This window comes from Symphalangus syndactylus, chromosome 9 (genome assembly GCF_028878055.3).
Source record: "Symphalangus syndactylus isolate Jambi chromosome 9, NHGRI_mSymSyn1-v2.1_pri, whole genome shotgun sequence".
Taxonomy (NCBI): domain Eukaryota; kingdom Metazoa; phylum Chordata; class Mammalia; order Primates; family Hylobatidae; genus Symphalangus; species Symphalangus syndactylus.
This window is the reverse complement of record NC_072431.2, coordinates 58618270-58628811: the sequence shown is the minus strand read 5'-3', so window position 1 is coordinate 58628811 and position 10542 is coordinate 58618270. Positions and strand designations below refer to the sequence as shown.

The following is a 10542-nucleotide window of genomic DNA, read 5'->3' as shown; positions in this document are numbered from 1 at the left end:
TTGGCCAGGGTGGTCTTGAACTCCTGGCCTCAAGCAATCCTGACGCCTCGGCCTCCCACAGTGCTGGGATTATTGGCGTGAGCCAACCCGCCTGGCCGACGGGGTCTTCCATTTCTTTTCCAAGAAGCCTGGCCGCAGCCCCCGCCTGCATTCTCGCAGCCTCAGAGCAGCGGGACCCCGCCCCCTCCTCCACGGTCCGGGCACCCGCAGATTCCGGGGCCTCGGCGGCCACGCCCCCTCCCTTCCGCTTCCGGTTTCTCTCCAGTCATTCGGCTCAGTACCCCGGTTCCGGCGCCGCCGGGTCTCGGTTCCGGGTTCGTTGCCCCGGTGCCGGACCGGGCCGGTCTCTCCGGCCGTCCCAGCCGGGCGCAGCAGCCGGAGGTGTAGGGACCCTCTGGACCCACCCTAGCGGGCCCCGCCGGCGGTCGGCCTCCGGTCCGGGCTCCCAGTCGCGCCGTCCTCGCCGCCCCATGGAGTCCCAGTGCGACTACTCGATGTACTTCCCGGCCGTGCCGCTGCCGCCGCGCGCGGAGCTGGCAGGGGATCCGGGCCGGTACCGGGCGCTGCCCCGGCGCAACCATCTGTACTTGGGGGAGACTGTCCGCTTTCTGCTGGTGTTGCGCTGCCGGGGCGGTGCGGGGTCCGGCGCCGGGGGCGGCCCGGGCTTGGGCTCCAGAGGAGCCTGGGCAGAACTGGCAACCGCCCTGGCCGCCCTGGCCTCGGTCAGCGCCGGAGGCGGGATGCCGGGGGGCGGCGGCGCAGGCGACCAGGATTCGGAGCCCCCAGGGGGAGGGGATCCTGGGGGTGGGGGTTTGTTCCGAAGCTGCAGCCCCCTTCTCACCCACGGCCCGGGCCCTGCTACCTCAGGGGGAGCGACCACGGTGAGGAGCTTTGGGGGACCCGACACAGGACGGAGGGGCGGTTTACTGGGGGCCTGAGACAGGAGGCAGATGACCTGCCGGTCTTAAAGGGAAAGGCTGCAGGCTGCCTCTGACTTGCTCCTGACTTCTTCACCCCTTTCCCAACCCCAGCTGCCTGTGGAGGAACCGATTGTGTCCACAGATGAGGTCATCTTCCCACTCACCGTTTCACTGGATAGACTGCCCCCAGGGACACCTAAGGCCAAGGTAAGATGAGCAAGAGTGGAGCTGTTGTCCTAATTCAGACACGTTTTCCGGGCTCAGCCATCTGTCTTTCCTCTTGACAGATTGTAGTGACTGTGTGGAAGCGGGAGGTTGAGGCACCAGAGGTCAGAGATCAAGGCTACCTGCGATTGCTGCAGACCCGATCTCCTGGGGAGACATTCCGGGGCGAGCAGAGTGCTTTCAAGGCCCAAGGTGGGCAGGGCAGCGCAGAGGCAAAGGGCTACTAGAGTCTGGGAATTGGGGGACAGAGGGGAGGGGTCACGCTGGAAAGTGGCTAATGGGCTCTGAGAAGAGGAAGGTGAGAATTCTGGGTTGGAGGTGAGGTCAGCCTCCAGACCACCACTTCTTGCCCCCACCCCCTCCCGCAGTGAGCACGCTGCTGACTCTGCTGCCCCCTCCGGTTCTGAGATGCCGGCAGTTCACTGTGGCTGGAAAACACTTGACCGTGCTCAAGGGTAAGCAGGTCTGCCGGCTCCAGCCTCGGGGAGCAGCAAGGGAACTGATTGGATGCAGTTCCTCTGGGCAGGCTGGTGGGGTAGGTCCGGTTTTTTCTGGGTAAAGGTGGGGCCTGAGGGGTCCAGCTATTCTGAGGCAAGCTGGTCCTCTCCCACAGTGCTGAACAGCTCCTCTCAGGAGGAAATCTCCATCTGGGATATCCGAATCCTCCCCAACTTTAACGCCAGTTATCTACCTGTCATGCCCGATGGCTCTGTGCTGCTGGTGGACAATGTCTGGTGAGGTCCTGGGAGGGGCGAGGCTGTGAAGTGGTGGGGATGGCTTCAGGGGCTGAGCTCTGGCATGGGGAGACCATGCCTTGTCCTCTTTTCTGAGCTAGTCACCAGTCTGGGGAAGTCTCCATGGGCTCCTTCTGCCGCCTACCCGGGACCTCTGGCTGCTTCCCCTGCCCGCTGAATGCCCTGGAGGAACACAACTTCCTGTTTCAGCTGAGAGGGGGTGAGCAGCCCCCTCTAGGGGCCAAGGAGGTGAGCATAAGGGGCTGGTGTGTTCAAAGAAAAGTGATAAGGCAGTGGGAGGGAAAGACCAGGCAACTGACTAAAGATGGGAGGGGCACTCTTAATACCTGCGCCAACCCCCTTTGTCCCTCCTGCAGGGCCTGGAAGTTCCCCTGATTGCTGTGGTTCAGTGGTCCACCCCAAAGCTGCCCTTCACTCAGAGCATCTACACCCACTACCGGTGAGTGTGGATCCCGGAGGAACCGTCGCGTTCGCCTTTGTGGCCTGACACACACAGCCAGCATCCCTCTCTCACCACTCCTAGCCTGCCCAGTGTCCGCCTGGACCGCCCGTGTTTCGTGATGACCGCTTCTTGTGAGTCCCCTGTTCGGACCTACGAGCGTTTCACTGTCACCTACACGCTGCTTAACAATCTCCAAGACTTCCTTGCTGTGAGGCTCGTGTGGACCCCAGAGCATGCACAGGCTGGTAGGTCAGCTGCTAGGTAGGGATCTGGTCCCCAGGGAAGGGAAGAGAAAGGAAAAAGTCAGGGAGGCAGGACAGTGAAAACAGCCAAATTTGGTGCCAGCCCCATCACAGGAGGCGACTTGTGGCAGGTGGCTTCCGCCCTGTACCTGGGTGGTCTCCCCAGTGTCCTAGATGGAGAGTTTAGAGAGGCAGTGGGGCAGAGTGACTTTCAGGGCATAGACACTGGAGCTGCACTCGCTGGTGTGAACTCTACTTCTCTCCTTTACTAGCTGTGTGACCTTGAATAAGTTACTTAACCTCTCTGGGCCCCAGAGTCCTCACCTCTAAAATAGAGCAATTCATATCTGATGGGGCTGTCATGCAGATACTGAGTTAATATATGTGACGTGCCTTGCACACAGTAAATATTAGCCGTTGTTATCTACAACATGCACAAAAGATAACGTTTGCTCAGTTTACTCCACAGAGTGGCTTTGAGAATCAGATGAGACTGTGCTGGCGAAGGCCCTGTGGGAATGAGGAACGCTGTAGTGTTTGCTGGTCCCTGTTTCTGCCCCCAGGAAAGCAGCTGTGTGAGGAGGAGCGCCGGGCCATGCAGGCTGCCCTGGACTCCATCGTCTGCCACACACCCCTCAACAATCTCGGCTTTTCCCGGAAGGGCAGCGCGCTCACCTTCAGTGTGGCCTTCCAGGCTCTGAGGACGGGGCTCTTCGAGGTGGGCTGGGGAGGGTCTGGGCTGAGTGCTGAGTGATGCAGAATGCTGGGGTGGACGGAGGCAGGACCCTTAGATTTTGGGGATGAAATAAAAAGCTGGGCAGAGGGAAGGTAGGATTTAGATTTGACATCAGTCTGCCACGTGGGGAAGACCATTTGGAAGGAGGCCTGGGCCCTGGAAGCCAAGCTGGCATGCTGACCTGCGTCTCCCCTCAGCTAAGCCAGCACATGAAACTGAAGCTGCAGTTCACTGCCAGCGTGTCCCACCCTCCACCCGAGGCCCGGCCCCTCTCCCGCAAGAGCAGCCCCAGCAGCCCTGCTGTCCGGGACTTGGTGGAGAGGCATCAGGCTAGCCTGGGCCGCTCCCAGTCCTTCTCCCACCAGCAGCCTTCCCGAAGCCACCTCATGAGGTACAGAACCAGGGGGTGTGGCATGGGACTGGTAGAAGATGGGAGCAGGGAGGGTGCCCGGTCTGACCAGCGCCCACAGCCTCTGCCTTCCCCCAGGTCAGGCAGTGTGATGGAGCGCAGGGCCATCACGCCCCCTGTGGCCTCTCCTGTTGGCCGCCCCCTCTACCTGCCCCCGGACAAGGCTGTGTTGTCTCTGGACAAGATTGCCAAGCGCGAGTGCAAGGTCCTGGTGGTGGAACCCGTCAAGTAGCACCGTGCCAGCTTGGTTCCCTCTCACACTCCAGAGACCCAACGCCCCCAGAGGGGATCCCTGCTCCCGGGCTGTGCCTCCCCTGGGATGCCTCCCAGACGGGGCTGAAGAGGCCTGGCAAAGCTGCCTGTCTGTGTCTGCTGATGAGGGATGGGGGAAGAAGCTGTGAAGTGGGCGGGCATGGCTGGGACTAAGCTACCAGTATTCCCCGAGTTCCTGTGGGGGGGGCTGGCCCCACCCCTAGGCCAGGGCAAGGGTTCCCAGAGCTCCCTTGCCCCCCGCCCTTTACACTGGTTCTGAGTTTACAAAGTCTCTTCCTCATTCCCGTTGAGTTCTTTCCCACCTCTGACATTCCCTCCCTCCCGCAGGGCTGAGATTAGAGGGTGGTGATGGCTAAGGGCCCCTGACAGTGACCTTCCTGTCTCAGGGGTTGGGGACAGGGCCAGGTAGCCTCCTGCCCCTTATGTTTACGTTTGCAGCCTGAAGCACTTTAATTTTTTTTTTTTGGTCTGTTCCTGTAACTTATTTTCCAACTATTGCTTCCAACTGAAATAAGACTATTAAATGCCTATTCAGGAGGGAGAAGGATGACTAGTTTGTGTACTGATGGGAAGAGCAGAGGTCTCCAGGGCTCAGAGTGACTCCCTTCCCCTCCAGCTTTTTCTGCTTCCCAGTTTTATAGCACACAGAGGCGGCCCTGCCGCACCCAACTTGGGCTAAGGTGCATGACTTTCTCCCCAGAAGGTGGAAGACAGACATGGGGTGTAACCATTCCGACACTAAACACACATGTCCCTGGGCTGGAGAACATCAGACTTGTGTTTATTAGGGAGGGAGGGAGGGAGGGAGCACAAAGGGAGGTCTCCTTGCCCTTGTTCTCCTTAACACAGCTCAGAGTCCCCAAGCCTCGGGCCCATCCAGGTAGGGGTGGGAGGTGGGCGAGCACAAGGCCCTAGTTCTAGCAGCAAGCCAAGACCGATGGGTGTGCCTGCCTCATCACAGAGGCCCAGGACCCAATCCGATTCTCCGACCCTCGCCCTCCAGCAGGCTCAGACATCAATGGGCTCCCGACCTCGGTTCTGCCTCTTCACCACAAACACCCTCTGTCCTGACACCGTCACCAGCAGTGTGTGTTCTCCAAAGACCACTGGAGGAGAGACACACCTTCCCCCGCCCCAGGAGAGGGAAGGGAGCACAGAGTTAGTGGGTGCAACAGACTCCATGGGGCGGGACCACACGCACATTGGCTGGGATCAAAGCCAAAGTTCTATAGTTTCAGGCTCAGAGATTTGAAGATGAGTGGCCTCTGCTAGATCTCCTTTCTCTTGCCTTCTCACTCACAATTCTGATACAGGGGAGTCCCAAAGGGAGGAAAGTGGCCAGACCAGAGACCCCAGGAGATGGTAGGCGGCTGGAAGAAGAGAAGCCCCTGGAAACAGCCCCCCCTCCCAGTACCACCACGAAGGGCAGGGGCAGGGGCTCACCAGACAGGCGCTTGAAGGGCACATTCATGCCGCGGTGCAGCCGGAAACCACAGGCTGTGCTGACCAGCTCAGAGATGGCACTGGCTGCCTGCTCGTCATTCTCCAGGTCACCAGATGACTGTATGCAGACAGAGGAGAGAGAGGGACATGCATTACGGCACAGGGGCAGGAAGGAATTCCAGGCACAATCCCCTTGGCTCTCACACTTAGACCGTCTCTCCCTTGGCTTGCCAGTACCCTCAGCTTTAGAAAAAAACAACCCGAAATCTTCCCCTATGATGCTGTCACCCTCTGGATGCCATCCTGTTTCCCATACTACTGGACTTCCCCGGATGAGCAGTAACTTATCCATCTCTTTTTTTTGTTTGTTTGTTTGTTTTTTGAGACGGAATCTCATTGTCACTCATGCTGTAGTGCAGTGGTGCAATCTCGGCCTCTCGGGTTCAAGTAATTCTCCTGCCTCAGCCTCCCAAATAGCTGAGATTACAGGCATGTACCAGCACCACCACATCTGGCTAATTTTTTATATTTTTAGTAGAGACAGGGTTTTACCATATTAATCAGCTGGTCTCAAACTCTTGACCTCAAATGATCTGCCCACCTCAGCCTCCCAAAATGCTGGGATTACAGACATGAGCCACTGTGCCTGGCCATCCATCTCTTTATTGACCATGCTTTTCTAACCCCATGAAACTGGATTTCTCCCATGTCCCTGCCTATTTGATAAAACCACATTCTCCAAAATGAATGCCTGCCCACCACTTACCTGTTAATGGCTCCATCTTTTTCTAAGTCTTCACACTAGCTGCCCTGTTTGCAGAATCTCAAACATAAACATTCCCTTTGTCCTTGAATCCCTCCCTCTGTTGACCCCTAAAGTGATGGGACAGTGGCTTTGGCTTCCTCTTTTCTGGTGACTGTCTCAACTTCCTCTTCCCTCTTCCTTGATATGGGCCTCCACTAGATTTAGTTCCTTTTGCTGAACTAGCAATATATATTAACTGCTATTTTATATCAAACTCAATGTCTAAAGTTGGGCCATCAAATTTCACCTTATCCTTATCCACCTCCTTCCCAATCCACTTCCTTTTTTGATTTCCTATTTGTTTGTTTGTTTGTTTGTTTGTTTTTTGAGACAGAGTCTCACTCTATCACCCAGGCTGGAGTACAGTGGTGCAATCTTGGCTCGCTGCAACCTCTGCCTCCTGGGTTCAAGCAATTCTCCTGCCTCAACCTCCCAAGAAGCTGGGATTACATGCATGTGCCTCCATGCCAGGCTAATTTTTTGTAGAGATGGGGTTTCACCATGTTGGCTAGGCTGCTCTCAAACTCCTGACCTCAAGTGATCCACCCATCTCAGCCTCCCAAAGTGCTGGGATTATAGGCGTGAGCCACCACACAGAGACATGTTTCTTAAGGCATCATCACTCTTCCAGGCTTTAGAGTTCTGGCTAGAGAAATATTTCCTCTATTACCTATTTCTAGTCATTAGCAAGATATACTAATTCCTCCTTTAAAATATCTTCTCCCAGCCAAGCACAGTAGCTCATGTCTGTAATCTCAGCACTTTGGGAGGCCAAGGCAGGAGGAATGCTGGAGGCCATGAGTTCAAGACCAGCCTGGGCAACATAGCAAGACCCCTGTCTCTACAAAATTTTTTTTTTAATGGCTGGGTGTGGTGGTCCTTGCCTGTAGTTCTAGTTACTTGGGATGCTGAGGCAGGAGGATCGCTCGGGCCCAGGAGTTCAAGGCTACAATGAGATGTGATCGCACCACTGCACTCCAGCCTGAGTGACAGTGAGACTCTGTCTTAAATAACAAAAACAAAAACAAAAAAAAACAGGGTGGGGCACGGTGGCTCATGCCTGTAATCCCAGCACTTTGGGAGGCCAAAGGTAGGCGGATCACGAGGTCAGGAGATCCAGACCACCCTGGCTAACACGGTGAAACCCCATCTCTACTAAAAATTCAAAAAAGTAGCCAGGCATGGTGGCGGGCGCCTGTAGTTCCAGCTACTAGGGAGGCTGAGGCAGGAGAATGGCATGAACCCGGGAGGCGGAGCTTGCAGTGAGCAGAGACTGCGCCACTGCACTCCAGCCTAGGCGACAGAGTGAGACTCCGTCTCAAAAAAAAAAAAAAAAACAGGCCGGGTGCAATGGCTCATGCCTGTAATCCCAGCACTTTCGGTGGGAGGCTGAGGCGGGCAAATCACGAGGTCAGGAGTTCGAGACCAGCCTGGCCAACATGGTGAAACCCTCTCTCTACTAAAAATACAAAAATTAGCTGGGCATGGTGGTACACGCCTGTAATCCTAGCTAATCAGGAGGCTGAGGCAGGAAAATCGCTTGAACCCGGAAGGCAGAGGTTGCAGTGAGCTGAGATCATGCCACTGCACTCCAGCCTGGGCCACAGAGCGAGACTGTCTCAAAAAACAAAAACAAAAAAAAACAAAAACAAAACTCTTCTCTCCTTGCTCCTCCTCCTTACCGCCACTTGCCCAGTCTCATCTCTTTTTTTTTTTTTTTTTTTTTTGAGATGGAGTCTTGCTCTGTTGCCCAGGCTGGAGTACAGTGGTGTGATCTCCGCTAACTGCAACCTCCACCTTCCAGGTTCACGCCATTCTCCCGCCTCAGCCTCCCGAGTAGCTGGGACTACAGGCGCCCACCACCACGCCTGGCTAATTTTGTTTTTGTATTTTTAGTGCAGATGGGGTTTCACCGTGTTGGCCAGGATGGTCTGGATCTCCTGACCTCGTGATCCGCCCGCCTTGGCCTCCCAAAGTGCTGGGATTACAGGCATGAACTACCACGCCCAGCCCAGTCTCATCTCTTAATGAGGCCTCCTTCTGCCCATCTTCACATCACTAACAACAATATTGCTCAACCACCTCACTGGGTCTTGTTTCTGTTTAAAAAACCTTTCAAACTGTATTACCTTCAAGAATAAGTTCAAGTGTGTTAACCCGGCCTTGAAGATCCTTCACAATTATATCCTCCCTGACCATATCCTCCTCTTCCCTCAAACCTTCCCAAATCTTTTCAGCATAAACTTACCATCAGTTCAGGCAGGTTAGTGCCACACACCTGCAAATATGTCCTCCCCCACTGTAAATACTCTCCTTTAAGGTGGGCTGAATTCCTACCTCCCAGAAAGTTAGTTACCTTGTCATAACATGTTGAATTTTTAATATCCTGGATTCCTTCAATAGTCTTTACCACCTGTATTGTTTTCAACCCTTAACCTTAAGCTTTGTCTCTGGCTAAGTCAAAAACATCTGGAGACTTAACACTATACAGTACTATGGAACCAAATACAAACGCCTCTTTAAGAAATACCAAATAAAGGCCAGACATGGTGGCTCACGCCTGTAATCTAGAGACCTAACACTATACAGTACTATGGAACAAAATACAAATGCCTCTTTAAAAAATACCAAATAAAGGTCAGGCATGTTGGCTCACGCCTGTAATCCCAGCACTTTGGGAGGCTGAGGCAGGTGGATCACCTGAGGTCAGGAGTTTGAGACCAGCCTGGCTAACATGGTGAAACCCCGTTTCCACTAAAAATACAAAAAATTAGCTGAGCATGGTGGCACGTGCCTGTAATCCCAGCTACTCGGGAGGCTGAGGCAGGAGAATCGCTTGAACCCCGGAGGCGGAGGCTGCAGTGAGCTGAGATCGCACCATTGCACTTCAGCTTGGGAAACAAGAACGAAACTCAGTCTCAAAAACTATAAATAAATAAATCGCAACCGTTAGGAGACTAAGATTCCACAGACTGATTACTGAAAGTAATTGCAAAAACTGCAAATACTTTTGTACCAATCTAATAGATGCCAGGCAAGAAACCAGATAAAAGTGGAGAAAAGAAGGGCCAATATTAGAAGGGGTTACCGGGCTGTGTGCACCAAGGGACCCCCTCCCTTTCCCAGAACGCACCGCCAGCACTGCACCTTCACTCAGTACCAGGTAGCCGAGCTGGTCTGGGATTCGCTCCAGCCCCTGGGTCAGTGCAGAAGTCTAGTGGGTAAAGATGCAAGTAGTGAGAAGCATGCTAGAGGGATGGATGGCCCGATACCCTTCACCTGCAAACCCAAGTCTCTTGGTTGACGATGGCCCCAGGTTTTCTCATTCCCCAGCCAGGTCCCTTCCCGGCCCCCTCCCCCCTACATGGTCCTTAATACTGATCTTCCCGAGCCTCCATCTGCCCCCACTCTCGGCCCCCGGGCTCCCCTGGCCTTCCACATCCCACCTTTGCTACCCCAAGGGGCCTTCGCTGACCCACTGGCCCCTGCCCCCAGACCCTCTCTTCACCTCCCCTTGTCCCCGCCCCTGACCTGCAGACTACCCGCAGCCCCAGAACACCCTCCCACAGACCCCTCCCCAGCATTCCCGTCGCCATCCCTCCCATCTTCATCCCCTCTTCCTCCCCGAGCGGAGAAGAGGTGAGGGTGGAGCGCAGGCCCACGAGGGGGAAACCACACAGATTGGGGAGCAGAGACGCGGAACCCCTGGCGGGTCCTCCCGCGCATGCGTCCTCACTCACCATCGCAGTCTTCGGTGCTGGGGGAGCTCCCTACCAGATAGGTAGCTTCCGGCTTCGGGCCCCGGTCACGTGCTTGCACCCGGCGCGCTCCTCCTTCTGCTGCGTCACTGGCCTTTAGCCCCGCCTCCAGCATGAGGATTGGACAGTGGTCACGTCGTCAGACCCAATCAGCCAGTGCGAAGCGCTGCTTCCTGGAGGCGCACGTTGATTGGTGATATCCCCTCTTTAACGCCCATCTCCCTGCCCCTCAGTGCCTGAGCGAGAGGAAGAGGGCGGAGCGTCCGCGGAGGGGAGGATCTAGGAGGGACGGGAGTAGGACGGGGTTGACCGCGTGGTCCTGGGCGCGCTGTCTGGAGCCAGAGTTCCGCCTGAGCCAGGATGCCCGCCGGTGTGACCCCCCAAATGAATCCCTTCCCAGGTTTAAGACTGGACCCAAAAACTAGAGAATAAAAGGAAATAACGTGCAATGCATGTGAAAAGCTATTCAAGGCTGGGCGCCGTGGCTCACGCCTGTAATCTCAGCGCTTTGCGAGGCCGAGGAGGACGGATCAT

At 55.6% G+C, this 10542-nt stretch overlaps 2 protein-coding genes across 7 annotated transcripts; one reads left to right on the top strand and one right to left on the bottom strand.

Moving 5' to 3' along the window:
• The first annotated feature begins 246 nt into the window (after window positions 1-246).
• On the top strand, window positions 247-4546 carry TRAPPC14 (trafficking protein particle complex subunit 14). The gene is made up of 11 exons (XM_055292534.2): window positions 247-881; window positions 1032-1127; window positions 1208-1337; window positions 1514-1600; window positions 1759-1879; window positions 1981-2128; window positions 2257-2339; window positions 2424-2587; window positions 3148-3302; window positions 3518-3711; window positions 3808-4546. Exons 1-11 carry the CDS (start codon window positions 471-473, stop codon window positions 3959-3961), a joined length of 1743 nt encoding a protein of 580 aa, XP_055148509.1. The 5' UTR covers window positions 247-470; the 3' UTR covers window positions 3962-4546.
• A 216-nt stretch (window positions 4547-4762) lies between these two features.
• On the bottom strand, window positions 4763-10135 carry LAMTOR4 (late endosomal/lysosomal adaptor, MAPK and MTOR activator 4). Of its 6 annotated transcripts, none has more exons than XM_055292541.2 (4): window positions 9991-10135; window positions 9384-9464; window positions 5446-5563; window positions 4763-5125 (listed from the first exon to the last, which is right to left on the bottom strand). In XM_055292541.2, the coding sequence occupies exons 1-4, from the start codon at window positions 9991-9993 to the stop codon at window positions 5079-5081; spliced, it is 249 nt and encodes an 82-aa protein (XP_055148516.1). In that variant the 5' UTR covers window positions 9994-10135; the 3' UTR covers window positions 4763-5078. The 6 variants fall into 6 exon arrangements, with proteins under 6 accessions (XP_055148516.1, XP_055148514.1, XP_055148513.1 ...); XM_055292539.2 differs by having other exon boundaries at window positions 4763-5108; window positions 9991-10134; XM_055292538.2 differs by having other exon boundaries at window positions 9913-10087.
• Between the last annotated feature and the right edge of the window lie 407 nt (window positions 10136-10542).